The 20,996-nt window shown below is 35.1% G+C and overlaps 1 protein-coding gene across 6 annotated transcripts; it reads right to left on the bottom strand.

Annotated features, from left to right (window-relative positions):
• Positions 1-1,054: 1,054 nt before the first annotated feature.
• LOC138691627 (zinc finger protein 892-like) lies at positions 1,055-20,613 on the bottom strand. 6 transcript variants are annotated; one of them, XM_069813845.1, is made up of 4 exons: positions 20,463-20,613; positions 13,839-14,022; positions 10,039-10,367; positions 1,055-6,061 (listed from the first exon to the last, which is right to left on the bottom strand). In XM_069813845.1, the coding sequence occupies exons 2-4, from the start codon at positions 13,980-13,982 to the stop codon at positions 5,566-5,568; spliced, it is 969 nt and encodes a 322-aa protein (XP_069669946.1). In that variant the 5' UTR covers positions 13,983-14,022; positions 20,463-20,613; the 3' UTR covers positions 1,055-5,565. The 6 variants fall into 6 exon arrangements, with proteins under 6 accessions (XP_069669946.1, XP_069669902.1, XP_069669910.1 ...); XM_069813801.1 differs by having other exon boundaries at positions 20,038-20,606; XM_069813809.1 differs by having other exon boundaries at positions 20,169-20,606.
• Between the last annotated feature and the right edge of the window lie 383 nt (positions 20,614-20,996).

The following is a 20,996-nucleotide window of genomic DNA, read 5'->3' as shown; positions in this document are numbered from 1 at the left end:
CCTAGGATGCACATGAGATAAAATAATTTTAGTGCTAGTTTGTCGGTGTACAGCAATTTCTATTAAACTATTGGATGGATTTTGTTCATATTCAGTATCTACGAGTCAATTTATCAGGGAATGATGTACATGAAATATAATAATTTTAGTACTAGTCTGTCTGTGTACAGCGATTTCTACTAAGCTATTGGACGGATTTTGTTCATATTCAGTATCTACGAGTCCATTTATCAGGGAATGATGTACATGAAATATAATAATTTTAGTACTAGTCTGTCTGTGTACAGCGATTTCTGCTAAACTATTGGACGGATTTTGTTCATATTCAGTATCTACGAGTCCATTTATCAGGGAATGATGTACATGAAATATAATAATTTTAGTACTACCTAGTCTGTCTACAGCGATTTCTACTGAACTATTGGACAGATCTTGTTCATATTCAGTATCTACGAGTCAATTTATCAGGGAATGATGTAATGAAATATAATAATTTCAGGACTAGTCTGTCTGTGTACAGCGATTTCTACTAAACTATTAGACGGATTTTGTTCATATTCAGTATCTACGAGTCAATTTATCAGGGAATGATGTACATGAAATATAATAATTTTAGTACTAGTCTGTCCATGTACAGTGATTTCTACTAAACTATTGATCGGATTTTGTTTACATTCAATATTTACAAGTCAATTTATCAGGGAATGATGTACACAAAATATAATAATTTTAGCACTAGTCTGTCTGTGTACAGTGATTTCTAGTAAACTATTGGACAGACTTAGTTCATATTCAGTATCTACGAGTCAATTTATCAGGGAATGATGTAGATGAAATATAATAATTTTAGTACTAGTCTGTCTGTGTACAGCGATTTCTACTAAGCTATTTGATGGATGTCATTCATATTCAGTACCTATAAGTCAGTATATCGGGGAATGATGTACATGAAATACAATAATTTTAGCACTAATCTGTCTGTGTACAATGATTTTTACTAAATCATTGGTTGGATTTCGTTCATATTTATTATCTACGAGTCAATTTATCCAGGTTGCACATGAAATATAACAATTTTTATTAAAAAAATGAATAGACTTTTATATGAAATAAAAAATATACAATGATGATGTAATTTAAATAATATCAGGCGATTTTCTTTACTATTTTATGTGGCAAATAAAATAACACAGATCATATGGAAGGTGACATGCTTTTTAAAAGAAATTAGTCACTGTAGTACACTGGGTGTCCACCATTAAACTGACACTTTTTTAATGCCAATCGACATTATTAGACCATTCGCAAAAAGGAAAAAAGTTAGTGATGGAATAGCAAGATAAACTCACCAAGTTTCACCATGACATTAGTATGTGTCTGGTTCATGCGCAAAATGCCACTATAACGAATTCCAAAGTAATACAAATTTCAATTTAACGAAATTATTTTCTGGTCCCCGTAACTTTATCTATATTTTATATATTACAAATATTTCAGTTCAATGAATATTACTACAACGAAAATTTCATTGTAAGAAAATAAAAATTCATCTTGCTAAGTAAAAAAAAAAATTCAACATAATGACATCTTTTATGTACAAGCAATTAGAAATTACACTATATTACACCAGACCATTTCTTAAATATATTTGGTACTTCGGCCATATAAAAAAAAAGTTTCTATACTCTGTGATTATCTGACTTTTTGTTGTATTGTTACAGCAGTTGTGTTGAAGCTACATACAGATTCGATTAATGAATATACATCATCAACATTCTTGATTTTTCTTAAATTGTGATATATTAATATACAGTTTATGGATGAATACTGGGCCCTATTCCACTGAAGCATGATAAATTACATTACAAGTAAATACACCTGTAATTTATATAAATAATGAGGACTATGTTTCATAAAAGTACATTGCACAATTGTACTTTATTACTCCATACTTACAAATTACAAGAAAAATTATCGCTGTTCAGTTCCATAAAAGTGTTAGTATTAGTTCATATTATGTACAATTGTACAGTTTTCGGTACCAATGAAAATAAAGTAACATAACTAATACAAGAGTCAGTTAAACTAGTGCTGAGGTAGTTCTCTTCCTGGTCTGCTTACTTACCTTCAACTGTCTTTTACCAATCATATCAACATAATTTTGGTAACATTACGATAGTTTCAATCTAGTGTACACTCACACTATGCATTGCATATACGAATCTATGACAGGTTAAGTTAGTTTAGGCTTTTGTTATGCCTTGCATATACGAATCTGTGACAGGTTAGATTAGGTTTTTGTTATGCCTTGCATATACGAATCTGTGATAGATCAGATTAGGTTAATTTAGGATTTTGTTATGCTTTACATATATGAATATGTGCAAGATTTTCAAATTTATTAATAAATTCGTCTAGCTAGCAGTGCATGATTCTGTACAGATTGCTGTGCACTTTACTGCGGAATCCCGGCCATTAGTCACTCAGCTGAGTGCGCTCCTTGTATAATGGCAGTTGACTTGGAATATAAACGTCAACGTAAATGCCCAACTTGGAGTCGGCCACAAAAGGGATACTGTAGGAGGAAGGTTCGATCCGGTGCTGTGGATTGAATTCGGCATAGCTCAGTGGTCTGACCTGGGTTTGATCCCCGGTGCCGGAGCGAATTTTTCTCCTCAAATATTAATATTAAGATTTTCAAAGTTTGGTGATTTGTTGTTGTCGTTGTTGTTGTTGTCAGTACTGGCTAGCATACAAACGAAGTTACATTAAAGAAAGTCTGTGTTTATTTCATCATTATCTATTTTTCAGTGGTTATTGAATTAATGCAAGTTTTACATTCTTCACATTACATCGTACCATGTGTTTTATATCCCTACTTTCCTTTTCTGCACTGGAAACCACAACGTTTGCACTTCCATTATCATGCATCTCTCATTTCTCACGTAATTTACTACATTTTCAATTCCTTTTCTTAAAATATTTCCCCATAAAATCCTTAACTTTTCACATTCATCTCCACAAAGAATCCCTTACAAATTCAACTACTTTCACTTCCAAGATCACCAGAACTATCTCAGTGCTAGTTTCACCAGCGATGGGGATTATAATGGAAATCATACAGCTTATAAAGAAAGAATGAATTTCCAATTTAAAACAGAATTTGAGTACAATGAACGTTTTAGTGCTACGGAGATGAAAGAACAAAAGACTGTTGCTAGCGCAGCATGCTGACCAAAATTGGTAGTCTACTATTGCAATTCATATAGAACCAAAAACTAGTTTTCCTTGAGAAAAAACTTTTTTTCACATAATAGTATCGAAAATACACTATAAACTATCAGAATTGCAAGTTAATAAGTTAATGTGATAACAGAGTTTAGAAAATTTTGTCACAGTTTCTTAAATAGGCTACTGTACAAGAGAGATGAACATAACCTTATTATAAGCATAAGGTACTAATGGAAGCAACTTTTATATACTTGTACACATTTTACTAATAATGTATAGTGTTATACCGGTACATAATTTTATGCACAAAGATACAATTCCACACCGGAACTTACAATAACTTTCAGTTGTAATTTGTAATGTACTGTACCATTGTAGAACCTCTATTATACGTCATAATGAATGAGATGGGAGGAACAGTTAATCGAAAACGACAGATAATACGTTCTGTTTGTTATCTTATTTTTGTGTTCTTTTAAAGAAGTATGTGAATATTTTCTTAACTTTTCTTCCAGCAATTACCCCTCATTTCTCATGAAAAACAAGAACTGAAAAGACTACAGTGGACTACAACGGACTTTATGTTGTCAGAAAACAGCTGGATACATTAAGAAGATTGAAATGAATTGAATTCCAGCATTATTTTTTGATCTCCAAAGTAAAACAATGCCCAGGAATAATGTGTCATTTTTGCACCAAAAACCTCATGAGGGTTTCCCCTTATTCAAGTGCAGTTTGTAGTGGGACATGCAATTAAGATACCATCCGATGATCAGTTAATTGAGAGACAGATAATCGAGGTTTTACTGTACTTTTGTGAAACAGACCCCTGGACCCATTAAACTGTAACTTCGAGGCAAATGTGACCAATTTCATTCAACATTTCAGTTTAAAAATAATTACAGCATGTCTGCGAGTTCGTTATACTGGCATTTCAGTATATAATTATTTATAATTTTTGTTTCGATTGTAATCTAATTTCCCTACCCCCTCTCAGCAGGCGTTTCCACTTTTGCTTCACACGTTCCTCTCATCTTCCAAACAGATGACAAAGTCTTCGGTAGTTTGGATTTTGTAAAACTAAATTATTTAACAATGCTTTACCATATAAGCTGATATCTACTGTAACATTGATGCAATTGATGACAGTAAGATGGTATAAGAAGCTGAACTGTAACACCGAAAACCAAAGCGAAATGTTCAATGCCAGAAGGAAGGCAAGAATAAAATTATTCAGACAGATGTGAAGTATGAACACAAGACTGAAAGCAGGAGGCAAGAAAAGATGTTATTAGGATGGGGTATGTACAGAATGCTCCCATCCCTTGCACCCTGTCGAGAGAGCTCAAGTTTCAAGGCTATGGCTGCACTAAGACAACGATTACATGGGTTGGATAAAAAGTAATGGCAACAGTTCGATATTTCTGACATGGCTTTATTCACAGGGGTACAACATTTACGTACCTTCTATATAGTCGACCCCCTTATTTATTATCTTTTGCCAAATGTTTGGAAGGCATCATACACCATCAGCGCGTCCATCTTTGTTGATGTTCCGTATTGATCACCCTAAAGCATGGATAAGTTCATCTCTGGTATTGTACCGGGTCCCTAGCAGTGGTTCTTTCACTTTGGTGAAAAGATCGTAATCGCATGGATCATATCAGGTGAGTACAGTGGATGTTCCAGTAGTCCGCATTTTCCATCTGCCTTGGAGGTACAGCATGGTGCAGTATTACCCCATCAATGTCATATGCCACAATGAACATCTCCTTCACAGCACTTTGTGTAGGGCGCACTTTCTTTGGACAAGGAGAACCGGGATGCTTCCATTCATTTGATTGGCGTTTCAAGTTTGGTTCATACGAGCGAGTCCAGGTTTCGTCCATAGCGACGATTCGTCCAAGAAAGTCGTCACCTTCCCTTTGGTACCAGTGCAACAAGGCCTTCCCGGAACGCTTTAACCCATCGTGCAACTGTGCGATATGGCAACGCTGCATCGCCACATGCTTCACGCAGTCCCTGAAAACATGCTTGTGCACTATGACCTCGTGCCATTTCAATTTTGATCCAGGAACGTTGCTCTAGTTTTCTGAGGATGGTCTTAGGGCGCTCGCACTATCCCTATGAAAGTCAACGTTCTACACACTGCAGTAGATTGACAGAGTACTGTCGCCGCTGGCTGCACTAACTCATCTAACAGTCCTTGTTCATGTCCACACAGCTGGCAGCTCTCAAACGCACCATCGTCACGTGACAGCAGTGTTGGCATTACTTTTTATCCAACCTATGTTCTTATCTTAACTCTGGTATAAATCACGTCTACCACCAAACTTATATAACATTCTTATGTGTATACTGATGTCTTCGTAGCCTGGCGGGCGTAGCGAAAGCCTTGGTGCATATCGTGCACTTATGCGGTCTGTCCAGAGTGTGTATAAAAGAATGGTTCTTCAGATCAGTCATGCATACAAATGTCTTGGAGCAGATGGGACACATGTGTGGTCTCTGCCCCGTGTGAAGCAGCGCATGCTTCTGGAGGTGGGCGGCCCGTCTGAAGCTCCTCCCGCATTCCTTGCACAAGTGGGGCCGCTCTCCTGTATGAACGAGGCTGTGGATCTTGAGGTTGCTGAACTGGGTGAATCCCTTCCCGCACTCGTTGCACACGTGTGGGCGTTCTCCTGTGTGGATCCGGTAATGGATCGTCAGGTTGAAACTGTCGCCGAAATTCTTGTTGCACACCTTGCAGATATGTTGTCCGTCGCTGGATCTGCTGTAAGGACCGTTTCTCAAAACTGGCTTGAAGTATGGATTATACTGCTTCAGTTCTCTGCAAAAACAGATAAAGCGGCAACATTAGTAAGAAGAGAACACTGCATAAAGGAATAAACTTGAAGAGAAAAAAAATAAAAGACAGTCATGGCAATAACATCGTTCCCTGCAAGGCAGAGTATTGTAAGCACCATTTTGCTAACTTTACAGGAGAGACAGTTATGATATTTATCCAACATGGTGGTGAATACGATAGTCTAATTTTAAACCAACTTCTCAGAAGAAAAGCAATTTTTGCAGCTCATGGATCTTTTACAATTGATGTGCAATGCTGGGAAATTTATCCTAATCACCATAACTCATTTCCGGTAAAAGTTGTTGTTGTTGTTGTTTTCTAATGCCAGGCGTTTGACAATAAAGTCATTTGACCTCTTGCACTCCAATATTTTTCAAAGATATTATCATGGCCAGCCACTGAAGCACAGGTTTTGAGGTGTTCCAAATCCATTTCTTGGTTTGAGTTGCACAATGGGCAGTTAGGGGACTGATATATTCCAATTCTATGCAGGTGTTTGGCCAAACAGTCATGGCCTGTTGCCAATCTAAATGCAGCTACAGACGATTTTCGTGGTAAATCGGGAATTAACTGTGGATTATGATGCAGAGAGTTCCATTTTTTCCCTTGAGATTGTGTTATCAATTTTCGGTAAAAGTGGCACTTATGATACTTTGCCTTGAAGGGGCAAAAGTCATAACTTTTGTTATGGTTTTTAAAGGAAGATCACCTGTTTGTAACAAAACCTGTGTTTATAATAAGATTGTTGAACAAGTTTTCTCATTCAAATACTTAGGATATCATGTTAGTTATGACAATGAAATTGATATATCACTTAAAATTCAAAATTATAATAAGTACATGGGAACTATTAATAGAGTTTTTAAACCACCTTTAGTGCAAAGACATACAAGAATCAGAGCTTATAAAACCTTAGTGAGACCAATGCTTACCTATGTGAGCGAAGCTTGGACTACGTATATGTAAAAGAGACATAAGCAGAATAACAGCTAGCGAAATGAAGTCATGAGAAGAACAGCTGAATACACAAAGTTAGGCAAAAAGAAAAATGTGGATATCCTTCAAGAACTTCAAATCTCTTTGGTTATGGACCATATAACTACATATAGAAATAATTGGCAGCAGCATATGGATCGATCCCGCATCCCTCGTCAGATTTTGAATTACCATCCAAGAGGAAAGAGATCTTTAGGAAGACCACTCAAACAATGGCACGAGACCGTAACAGGCCACCAGGCCTAATACATGAGATGAAGATGGTGATGATGATGCCTTGAAGGGGACGACGATATGTACTTTCTCATAATATGGAAACACTCTGAACATGAAAGATTTATGCTCTCAATATTCAATAAATATTATTATTATTATTATTATTATTATTATTATTATTATTACTATTAATAACAATAATTAGAATATTACAGTAGAACCCCTTTTTAACGATTCTCTGAGGGATTACTTTTTTTTCCCTTAAATAGGAGTTTTCCTTTGAAAGGAAGTTTACATAAAATGAGAAGGAAAGACTAAATAACTAGTAATAACATGTGTTATATACCAAACATTATAATTACTTGATTAGGTCTACAATTGTTATTTACAATATATTTAATTATAATATTTTCTGACTCTTCAAATGGTGAGACACAAATGTTTTTCTATTTGATTGAACCAGAACCACACTGAAACTCGGTACTGAAAAATTGTTTCTCTTCTTCATTATTCCCCTTAATGATGTAGTTGACAAACCATGATTTTTTGTCATATCTGGTAGTGTTATTTAAGGATTAGCCTTGACATCCCATTTTATTTTCACTTTCTATTTCAATTAGAAACAGTTAACCTACTATTTGAATTTACTTAATGGAGTGTTTCATAAAATATACAGAAAACATGCGTGTTTATATTTTACTATAATTTATATTTCGGCCATCACAGTGTTCTAGTGACTAGAGCGCTGGACTTATAATCCTGTGAACCTGGGTTCGATCCCCAATGTACTCCCGATTTATAACTTGTGTTGGGAAAGTCCATGGTCCAGGTAACACAGGGGTTTTCTCTGGGAACTCCGGTTCCCCTGTGTCATGCCAATAAATCTCCATAATCATCTTATCTCATCGCAGGTGTAGCATACACCAACCTTCTATGGCGCACCCTGGGCAATGACTCTGTCGGTAAATTGGTGTACATAACTGGTTCATATGAGTGAATGACGTATGTCAAGTACCCACTAGTAGTAAAAAATATATATATCTATATATATATAATTTGAACTGGTAATGGAAATTACGGGAAAACGGCTGAATGGATTTTAATAAATGACCCCTCATTTTGAAGCTCAGAACCCGAAGTTTTTCAGAAAAATAGTAACTTTCAGTGAAGCATTAGTTTTCCTACATAATTTTCATATTTTCCAAAATCCATCTTTCGTCAGTTTTGAAAACTAATTGCATCATTTCAGAATAAAACAAAACATACACTAGCCTACAATAAACAATAGGCTATTACACGAAGGCCATGACCTGCAGGATTGCTGACATATTTAGAACTCAAATTCAATTGGTTATTAAAAACTTCAAGGCTTACTGAAAATAACTTACAGGTCTGATTCTGCGGTGTGTAATTTTATGAGTACAGCTGTGTATTGGATATTAAAATCTACATAACTTGAGACAGTCTGATGACATTATTACTATTAGAAATTAAATATTATTATAATTAATGCCATGATGCGACTATTTTTCTTTAATTATACGTATTAATGCTATATTGATGATATGAAAGTGAAACTTTTGGGGTTATATAAGTAGATGTAGAGAATATATGAAATTAGATCTTCATTTCTAAAATTTACTGAATGGCGGCTATGAAGTATATAACTACAAAACTTACGTAAGATAATAATATTGTTATTAAAAATGAAATATTTTTATAGTTATTAATCAAGTGGGATTGGGTCTTTTTCATATACTTAATGGCAGTGTGGTGTAGATATTTATATGCGTCATTCTCTTCAGTATTGGCTCGAGAGAGTGTAAAAATTACAGTTCCTAAGGAACTTACTGATAAAATAAGAGACCTAAAAAATGTTGTAGCCTCCCGATCATTTCAGCAAGATCTCTTAGCAGGATGAAATGATTTTATCCTCTACATTTCAAGCTATCCACGTAGCAGGTATACCAAGATGATATGTTTATTGTTCGAAAGCATAGCAAACCTGATATTTTTTGTAACTTTCGCATACAATTCACAATGACCTGAATTAGCTATTATTTAGTCCCACATGAAAAACCCACTGACCATCCTGACATTGTTATTTGCGTTTTCACGTTGACACTCAAAAACTGAAGGTGGATAGGTTCAAGAAAAAGTATTTGGCATAAAAAAACATTCAGAGGGCGTATGTTTCATTATTATGGAAGACAATAACTTTCATAATGTCTGGTTTCTTTATTGAAAATAAATCTGAAAAATTTTTATTTGAATGTCTAATTTACTTAGTTTGCAGCATTTGCTGCACAAGCCACTAGTGTATATATATTTTTATCTCAAACTTTAAGTACCACCCAGCAGTGGATCATGTACCACCAGTGGTATGTGTACCATACGTCGAGAACTGCTGGGATAGGAGATACCCTACGAAAAGGCGATAACTCTATTGAAAAGATGCCTTTAGACTGGAATCCTCAAGGGAACAGGGGAAGAGGAAGATAAGAAAACATGGAGACGAACAGTTTTTGAGGAAATTACGAAGGTAGTGAAAACATGGAAGGTGGTGAAAAAGCTGAACAGAAAAGAATATGATGGAGACAGTTTGTGCATGTCCTGTGTTCCTGCTAGGAGATAATAATGATGATGAAGTTAGAGTACTGTGCTGAAACTTAAAGAATGTAAGCATGTAACACAAAACAGAAAACATTATTTGAAGCAGTAAAAAAAGACTCAGCAAAAATACAAACCCCAAGTCAACTTTATCGTCATCATCATCGACCTTGTTGGCATCACTTTCCTTCTTCCCCTCTTCTTCTTTCTTGCAATCTTTACGTTCTTCTTCATTTTTGACTGATAAATCCTCTTCCTCATCTTCTTCTATTACTTCTTGTTTCACTTTACCAACATCGGCGAACTCGAAAGAAACTTGACTTGGCGTTTCGCCTTCACTGGCTTCAGCATCATTCTCTTCACAAACATCTTCAGCTTTTTTAATATCTTTCCAGTCTTGCAGTTCCTCCAGATAAGTTTCAACCCCTACAGCTGTACTGGCACAGGGTTCAGCTGGATCATTTTCCTAGGGGAAGTAAAATACATTAAATATTTTCATCACATAGTTACATATACGAGGGTCATTTCATAAGTCATGGCAACTATGTTATATCTTCCGAATAACCGAAAATGTGGTTAGTTCAGTAAATACGTTTGAAAACCTGTTGTACACTGTATGGAATGCCACTGCCAGATTGTGTCTGTGTGCCTTTGTGGCTAGTTGAAAACACACGCAAAAGTTAATATGCTACAGACTGTTTAAAGATGGACGTAAGTAAAGTTCAACCCCGGGCCATAAGCTTGAAACAATGGAACCAAAAAGGTGTACTAGTATGGCCGCCAAATTACCCATAGTTCATCTCTTTTTCCGGTGTGTTTATCAGTTGTTTTGTTCATATTATTACGATTACAAATTGTTTTGTGTTGTTGTGAATATTTCAAAAGTGTAGTCAAGTTCAGCAGGAGTTAATTTTTTTTTATAAATAAGCTAATATTATGTTCGGCTCAACTGTAGAATATGTCCGTTGATATGTCCCACTATGCTTTAACATATGAAGGAATGCCAACATCCTTGATAAGAGAAAGAATGTGGAAATGAAGTGTTCAGTCCATGTCACAACCGTAACACTTTTAATAAATATACAGTGAAATATATATTGATATAAAATCTGCTAGTAGTCCTGTTACCTCCACATTCTTTCTAATCCGTTCACATATGAGCAAAACCGACAGTAGCAATTTAATATTTGGCAATTGGCGGTATTTTGCGGTGGATTATGGGGTGTAAAAGGTGTAGTTTGACGTCATATCCGTCGCACCGATTTCAAGCATATTTGCTTTGGAGTACTCCCTCCTTTCTTTTTATCCTCTCAGGTAAAATTGAACAGCAGTCATATGTGAATATTGCAGTTCTTCGTGGCAGAAATGCTCGTCAGTGTCATTCTGAGCACTGCTGGACAATGCCATAATCCTCCATGCAGCTCTTGTCAGGAACCTTTTGCAGCGATGGAGATGGGAGATCTTGGAATACCCTTCCTACTCGCCTGATCTCAAGCCATGCAAGTTTGATCTCATTCCGCAATTGAAGAACCCGCTGCGTGGGAAGTGGTTTGCAAATAGAGAGGTCATCTTAACAGCGTTTTGATGAAAAGTGGTACACATAGGCGAATCGCACAGAGCCGATGGTATTCAACGCCTGCATCGTCATTGACAAAGATGTGTGAAAGCCTTGGGGGATTGTTTTGAAGTGTGTTAGCTGTGAGTAATGTACTTTGTTTCCTTTTGTGTATAATAAAACAATGATTTCTATTTACGTGTCTTTCAATCTCCCTTACCCGGGCCCAAATTGGTATTAGCATTGCGAAGCACATTCCAGTGACCTTCAATCGCATATAGTGAATTTCTATTCCTGCAGCTTTATTGGCTGATATGTTATAGTTGCCATGACTTATGAAATGATCCTCGTATATTTAGGAGATCATTTATAAGTGCTAACAAGATACCAACATTACAAAGAAAGTAAATAATGTCAACAATACAAATGGATGCATAAATTTCATATCGTTAATTAACATTTAAAGAGGAAAGAATCAACTTTTAAGGTTTTATAAACAGTATTTTATTTTATTCTATTTATTTATTTAATAATAACATATTAAACATAAAATGTTACATGAAAGTACCCTGAAAGAGCAAAGTTAATGTTTCGGGAACAGTTATGTTTTGATAAAATAACTTGAGAGTGACACAAAATTTTACATAATTCACAAAAATATGTCTCTATTGTTTCTAAAATAAAATTTAAAATTGTGATACTAGGATCAAATTCTTACATACCGGTACATAAATCACAAAAATATAGGCCTACATACTTTGTAGATTAACATTTAAACACCAGGATAAGATACTTATGAAGTAAGCTACATGAAAATGGTAATAATAAAGTTAATAACAATAATACTAGTAATAAGTGAGATAGTTTATATCATAATTTCAGAGTGAAAAAAGAGATGATGTTGAGATTGGTGATGGATTAAGTGTAATTAGTAGCAAATCATGTTGCTATAGTAATGAAGGTAAGACTGGAAGAAATAACATACTTAGGGAAGAATTAAACTTCCTTTACAATACATGGTACATATAAACTAGGGAAGTCTGTCATATGAGTTGTTTAAATCTGGATTTGGAAATTTTGTTGCTTAAAGTAGTCAATTCTGGATGAAATTTTATTATCGAATTATACAGATGTGGATCATAATTTGTACTGTGTAGTAAAGCAGCAGATGTGAAGCATTTAGTTTCAACTAAAGTAAGAATTTCATTTCATCATGTATTATAATCAAGTTGAGTTACAAATTTCATTCGATTTTTATGACAGAATTTCAGTAAAGAGTATTTATAAATTTGATCAATTCTAAAAACATTAAATTCGGAATGGGTCAAGTAACATTAACAAATTATTGGACGGATTTTGTTCATATTCATATTAGGAATGATGTGTTGTGAATTACACATCACACAAGATGGGTAACATTTGCAGCTGCTGATCAACTGACAGAAACATGGGGAACTTTCATTGGGACTTAAGGGGAATTGGACGTTATCGCATGCAAAGTAATGGTAAAAATAGCTTATCTTCAATCAGTCATAAATGTAATACTATTTATCACAGCTATTTCATTTTTTTTAGTGATATATGCATACACATTAAACTTTAAAATGAAAAAAGAATTGTTAGTCTAGTGTAAATCTTACCCTTAAATTAATTTTTGAATTTAAACATATGTTTTATATAAATTCACTACATACCTGTGATTAGGTACACTCTATTCACTTATCATAGCACACATTGAATTAAAATTTTGGCCACTTACTGCTAACAGATACCAAAACATACCCTACTAAAATTATTAAAATATCTGTAATATTATTGGCATAGAGCTTATACTAATCTACAATTTTTTTTTAATTTATTGACGGTGATGATTACTATAAGCCCTATGCCCATAATATTACAGATATATGTATAATTTTAGTAGGATATGTTTTAGTATCTATTAGCAGTAAGTGGTTAAATTTTCAATTCTATATGTGTTATAATAAGTGAATAGAGTGTACCTAATCACAGACATGTAGTGAATTTATAAAAAAAATTGTGCTTAATTAAAAAAATTAATTTAAGGATACAGATTTACTCTAGAGTCACCATTCTTTTTCATTTTAAAGCTTAATATGTATACACACATAGCTAACAAAAATGAAAAACCACTGATAAATAGTAGACTATTATATTTATGACTGCTAGAAGATAGGCTATTTTTACCATTATTTTGCATGCGATAATGACTAACTCCCCTTAATCCATAAGAATAAGCTTCTGGACTTTCCATTTACTGCTGTTGAACTTGAGGAAGTGTGCAGTATGTATAGGAGTTGTGAGGCAATTTCTTTCCCCAACAAACTGTATTAATATTAAGCATATGATACTGTTACTTACTTCGGTTTCAAATTTTTCAACCTTTGCAACAAGAATAGACAGAGGTAAGACTACGTCTTCTGCAGGAGTAACCTGGGTGCCACTTGATGACGACAATGGGTCTACCTCATTGTCTGAATCAGGCTCAATTTTGATTACATCCATCTTCAGTCACGTCCCTCTCCACTATAGATGCACAATCATCCTATATAAACACAAAATAATGATTCACTTTAAAGTATAAAAATATCATGTCTTGGGTGAAATTTTTTTGTTTTTTTTTTTTTAAATACATTACAACATAATAATTTCTTTAAACAAATTTTAAATTATAGTATTACTCTGTCTTACTTTATCTTTAGATTAATATAAAAATTCTGCAAGAAGACAATTTCGAGATATTCGCTGAAATAAAGTTTTCAACATTCCTGACATTGGAAAAGAGGTTTTGGTCATTTTGTCTATGTCACAGAGTGATCATAGACTGAAACTTTTCAATGCACGTTTACATAACTAGCCTATTAGTGACATACACTAAAGCAGAGTACTGAGACTTCACTAGTTTACATTATATCCAATATGAAAAATATTGGAGTGCAAGAAGTCAAATGACTTTATTGTCAAATGCCTGGCATTAGAAAACAACAACAACAACAACAACAACAACATATTCAATATTAAATTTCAACTATTAGCTGTCACATTGCATGTACCAAATATCTTAGTTATCTCAGGTATATTATATTTACTTCATCATTTTGATCATTTTCGTGCATTTTGAAATACATCTGTATGTATGGTATAAAATTTTATGTGATAATTTGTTGTGTTTAATGAAAATGGAAAACTTTTCGTTATTCACCTCAAATCTATGAATGGACTCATAGATGTCGCTAGTGCTGAGAAACATAGACTAGGCCTACTTAGTTCATCAGAGACTATTCAGAGTGCACCACAGGCAGTGGAGCCACATTATCCCTGATCAAATATAACCTAATGCACTTTCAAGACAATAACTTTTATCAATTTCACTATGCTGCCATCTAGCAACTACAAAAGAAGTCATGTTATAATCCTGATGGAATTTCATGGAGTAATAGCACAGTCTAGTATACACAGTCACGAAGCTTGAGTTGTGAGGGTACTGGGAACAATAGACTGTGCCGGTACTATTTCGCATTGTCTGTGATGAGGCGATAGTAGCGATCCTAGTGGTTAGCAACTATCTATGGATGCATATTTACTACGTATTGAGCTTCGTGACTGTATATACTAGACTGTGGTAATAGTTTGCAACCGTACTTCCACCTAGCGGTCATTACTAAAAAATTCATTTTCGACAGAGAAGATCCTGGTGATTGTTGTCTTTTATATGTTGCCATTTCATAACATGGGAATGGCCAATCTAATATATATCATCAGGGACTCGTAATGAATGATAATGATGGAGAATTGTTGGAATGTCATGGGGAAACTGGAGTACCCAGACAAAACCTCTGTGTTACCTGGACCACGGACCAGACTTGCCCAACACAAATTATAAATTCAGAGTGGATCAATTGGGATTAAAACCCTGAACTCCTGGCTTATAAGCCCAGCCTGCTAGTACTCAACTAATGTGGTAATCCATGTTCCACTTTATTTTATTTATTTATACTGACGGAGTTAAGCCGTTGGGCCTTCTCTTACACTCCACCAAGCCACAAAATACACAAGCAATGAAATTTAACAAAAAGTGAAAAGAACAAAATACTAACATATTACAAATTAGTAGCAAAATTGAGACCAATCAATCAATCAATCAATTTAGAGCATTTCAAAACCTAAGAGGTTTTTAGTCTCATTCACGATATATTGCCATTCGTCTCTGTTCTCTGCATCTTCTTGTCGTCCTCTCACTGTACAAAGATTATCATATACTTGGTCCTGCCAACGGAGACGAGGTCTGCCAAGAGATCTCGTACATCTTGGAGAATAGACGAAAGCTTTCCGTAGAAGAGAGTCTTCATCACGCTGCAGATCATGTCCAAGCCAATGTAGTCCTCGACTTTTTATTAAGACTATTATGTCCGGATCTTTATAAATATCCCTTAGTTCCCTGTTCTTCAAAATTCTCTATGTTATTTTCTTGATGGGACCAAAATTTTCTCAAAAGTAAAAAGGGATTTTTTTTTTTTTTTTTTTTTTAAAGGAGAGTTGATAGGATTATTGTTTTATAGCATCTTAATTTTGATAATCTAGAAAGGAGTTTGGAACTAAGCAATTTATGAAGGGAGTAATAACATTTGCCGAAATGAGTCTATGTTCAGTTTCTTTCCCAAACAAGCCTAAATTGAGACAATACGAAATGAAAATAATACCATAATATAAGAGAGTAAAATGTGGATTTACAGATTGAAATACAACTTTTGAAAGCTTTTCCTTAAAATATATTATGTTTTGCAAAGATTTAACTTAGTTTTAAGTAGCTGCCACGGTGGTCCAGTGGCTAGAGCACTGGACTCATAATCCTCTGAACATGGGTTCGATCCCGAGCATACTTCCGATTTATAACTTGTGTTGGGCAAGCCTGTGGTCCAGTTAACACATGGCTTTTCTCTGAGGGCTCCGGTTCCCCTGTGGCATCCCAACAAATCTCCACCATCATCTCACCCTGGGCAACGACTCTGCCGGTAAATATTGGCCTATACAACTGGTTTCATATGGGTGAATAACGAACAGTAATAATTAAAAAAACAAAAAGAAAAACAATTAGGCTGTATCACAGACATAGCCGCAAGTTTTATATGTGAATATATATCTTGGAATGAAATGTTTAATGTAAGACATTATACGCGCCGCTCCAATTTGAGCTGCTTATGCTTCGACACTGTGAATTTTCTCTTTTCACTCAACTTCACTCGCGAATTTTTCCAATTTAACTTGTCAAATGCTGATTGTTGCTCAATTGAGATTGTAGCCTGGTTCGTTACGAATCGTTTAATATCACTGCGAACGTTCTATCGCTTCATATTATCGAGTTACACTGCTTTGGTTTCCGCCTATTTGTGCCTCAACTTCCCCTCTCCCGCGTATCGCTAGATGACGTCACCCACTTCAACTCAAGGCCACATTGGATACATTGATACTCCGTCTGTCGATCGTTTTTTTTCTCTTGTTCAGAAGAGGGACCCGAAGGCTTACACTGCAGCCTGAGGCTTATTGTGCTTACCATTCCCATTCTATGAATGATTAGGTAGCCGAATGGCTGTGCTCTTGTACAAGTACAGCACACTGCACCGTGAACTTAACCCTAGTAATGGTATGGATTTTTTTTTATTTTATTGGGTTATTTTACGACGCTGTATCAACATCTAGGTTATTTAGCGTCTGAATGAAATGAAGGTGATAATGCCGGTGAAATGAGTCCGGGGTCCAGCACCGAAAGTTACCCAGCATTTGCTCGTAATGGGTTGAGGGAAAACCCCGGAAAAAACCTCAACCAGGTAACTTGCCCCGACCGGGATTCGAACCCGGGCCACCTGGTTTCGCGGCCAGACGCGCTGACCGTTACTCCACAGGTGTGGACAATGGTATGGATGATGATGATATGTGAATTAATGATGGAAAAATGAGTCCGAGGTCCAACGCCGAAAGTTGCTCAGCAATTCTGTTTCAATTGGTTGAGGGAAAATCCCGGAAAAACCTCCAACGAGGTAACTTGTTCCAAATAAAATTTGAACCCGGCCCCATCCATTTCACGGTCAGCCACATTGGTGTACTCGATCGTTCTTTACTTCATTTGAATATGTCGTGTAGTTCAGAAATTATAGGCGTGACAAAATCCGCCTGAAAATGTGTCAGTTAACTTTATGGGATGGAATTCTAGTACTGGACCGAACTTATACACTTATTCACTTCAAAAATGCTTTTAAATTAGATTAGAGCGATGTTCAGTGATTTGTTTACTTCACTTTAACTCCCTCCCATGGGCAGGGTAAAGACAATAATTGTTGAAATTGCAACAAAAAGTATAATTTATTATGCAGTGTATATAATATATATATATATATATATATATATAAATTCATTTATAATTTTTATCATTTTTCTACGTAATAAAAGAGAGAAGAAGTAAAATAAAAGAAAATTTATGATTTAACTTAGAATGGGACTTAACTGCGCGTTTTTAATGTCAAATAGACACCAATTACGTCTCTTAGTGAGACAAGTTTCATGGTCTTTTGGTCAGAGCTCCCGGCTACACTTAATGAGGTTCCGGTTTCGATTCCAAATTACAACACATGAATTTTTCCCTGAAGGAAATTATTATACACCATGTGAATCATTACCTAACAATTCGACTAGTATATCGTAGATATTGACTATGTGTAAATTGACGTTGCTCAAGAGAAATTTTTCAAAAGCTCGAGTTCAGGGTTTGGGAGGGATGACGTAATCAACAGAAATGTCTTCTTTAAACTTTATGTTCTTTTAATGCTTTTCCTCGAATATTTCCCTTTAATAAATTATTTTATATTTCTTACAATTTCAATTTGAATTAAAATTACATTTACTTTGATGTAAATTCGATGCATGTTTAATTACTATTCTTTCATATATTATTTTATTGTATGACCTATTATTACGTCACCTGCGTAGCTCAGGCGGTAGCGCGTTTGCCTGCTGATTCGGAGTTGCGCTATGGCGTGGGTTCGGTTTCCGCTTGGGACGATTACCTGGTTGCGTTTTCCCCGAGATTCTCCTCAACCATAAGGCGAATGTTAGGTAATCTATGGCCAATCCTCGGCCTCATCTCGCCAAGTACTATCTCGCTATCACCAATTCCACGGACGGTAAATAACCAAATAGTTGATACAGTGTCGTTAAATAACCAAGTAAAAAATATATAAAATATGTTGTATTGGTATATTTCGTAAATCGTATTTCAATTTAATGACACATGAATCGTACTTTCACTGTGTAAACGGTAGACAACACTACAGAACTTTATAATTTAATTGTCAATATGAATATGAATGAAGAAATGCTATATGTAGAATCGATCAGTCATGACGTCCACTTCAGAGCAAAGTGTTAAGTATTGAGCTTATGCAGTTTCAGTTAGGAAATACAGTATTACATAATCCACAAACTGCAATCACAGTCTAGTATATACAATCACGAAGCTCAATACGTAGTAAATATGCATCCATAGATAGTTGCTAACCACTAGGATCGCTAATATCGCCTCATTACAGATAAATAGCGAAATAGTACCGGCACAGTCTATTGTTCCTAGCATCCTCGCAACTCAAGCTTCGTGACTGTATATACTAGACTGTGCTGCAATTAAGTTTGCTCAGGGAATTTAATTTCATAGAAAAAAAAAAACATTATTTGCGGCGTAAAAGATACGGTGTCGCTAGAAGTTAGATCGAAACAGAATGTACAGGTGACAGATAAAAGTTTGTTTTTGCAGCCACTAATACTATAGGTACTTGGTTCGATGGTGCTCATGTACATATTAAGTAAAGTTTAGACATTATGATGGTAATAAAAACCCAAAAAACCCGAAAGCCTAAATATGTCACAGAAATAATGGTTTAGGTTGCGTAAACTACACATCTCAGAAGAGAATTTACAGGGTGTGTACAATTAAAAATATTGTCTGACAAAATTCTGAATATCGTATAAGTAGCTAGTAACCATGTTGATCATTGTAAAATAGATAACACAGAATAAAATTCGTGAAATTGTTCAGCATAATTAGACTTGCTGTACATAGATAGCACGCCCAAAACCAAGTTTTTCACAGTCAAGGATGCTAAAAATATGTGTTCAATCTCGAAATCGATTTTTGTTGAGTTTTTTTTCCATATTACGTAAAAAAAAGTCAACCTTATAAAAACAGGCTACTGAGGTACTTTTAAATACTAATTTAGAATGACAAAAGCACATTTTTAAGTCTTTCAATTGACGAAAGAATACAATTTCTTGTCTGCTTACTATGTATAAAATTAAGTACCGTCATTTCCCGTAACTATGGTCCTGGAACACAACTATGGTCCATTCAAATTTTGTACTCCATAACGTAGTACCTCATTTATCTATATTTTTGCTGTACTGTAGTTTGAAGTCAAGTCTCTGCAGCTATCTTCGAACGATCTATGTTACTTCTACAATGTTCTTTGAATAGTTGTGTTCCAGGACCATAATTATGGGAAATGACGGTACTGACATAATGATGTGATGAAACAAGTTCAGAAGTGTCAGTAGATTACTATTAGGCACGCAGTCGTTTGGCAGAAATACAGAAATTGATATATTCTATATAAAAAACTTTCTTCGGTAATTAGCTTCTTAACCTACATGATAGCAGTTTAATAGGTTAGGTTTGTTTTTTCGTGTTACGAGAATTTTATGCTTTCGTAAGTAATTCTTAACACCTTATCTTTCAAGGATGGCAAAAACGTCACAACGTGTTAGCGTTTCATATAACCACTGTTTTAATAAACCGATTTACTACTACAACTTCTAAACTCGATAATATGGGTAATTGAGAATGCCCGTGTCAATTGACTCCTCTCGTAACCTCTGGATCGGCAGACTGTTCAGCCTCTTCGCACTACATATAGTCGATCATCAAACGTACTTGACGCTTACACAACGAAAAGTGTAAAGTAAAGCCTCTTTTACAGCTTAATTAAATACAATAAATGCAATTCCAAGCTGCGAAAAGATGTACACAGAACTACACAAAAACAATCAACAATATTGCAACCACGGCATACATGATCCTCACGCTGCTGATCAATGTAGTGACAAGAATATTGCAGAAGTGAGAGCACCCTATTCACACTAGAGATGGGGTAAAACGTGTTTTTTCATTCACCGGTGAAGCAGTGACAGCTAATTTTCGATCACGCTGATTTTAAGAGTGATCCAGTGATTAGAGGCGATTTCGAGCAATCAACTGTTTTGAATAATTAATATTGGAGAATGTGATCTTATGGGTCCATTGACAGTGCAGAGAAAAAACAGAACTTACTCAGAAAAAAAAAAAACATATACTGAAATCAGACACATTAGTTGAGATTATTTGCGGAATTTAAAAATAAAAATATTTAATTTAAATATTACCAATATTATATAATTTTCTTTTTCTTAGTTTCATTATAACCTATGCTCTGCTCAGCT

Source organism: Periplaneta americana, chromosome 2, assembly GCF_040183065.1.
Source record: "Periplaneta americana isolate PAMFEO1 chromosome 2, P.americana_PAMFEO1_priV1, whole genome shotgun sequence".
Lineage (NCBI taxonomy): Eukaryota > Metazoa > Arthropoda > Insecta > Blattodea > Blattidae > Periplaneta > Periplaneta americana.
This window is presented reverse-complemented; position numbering and strand designations above follow the sequence as displayed.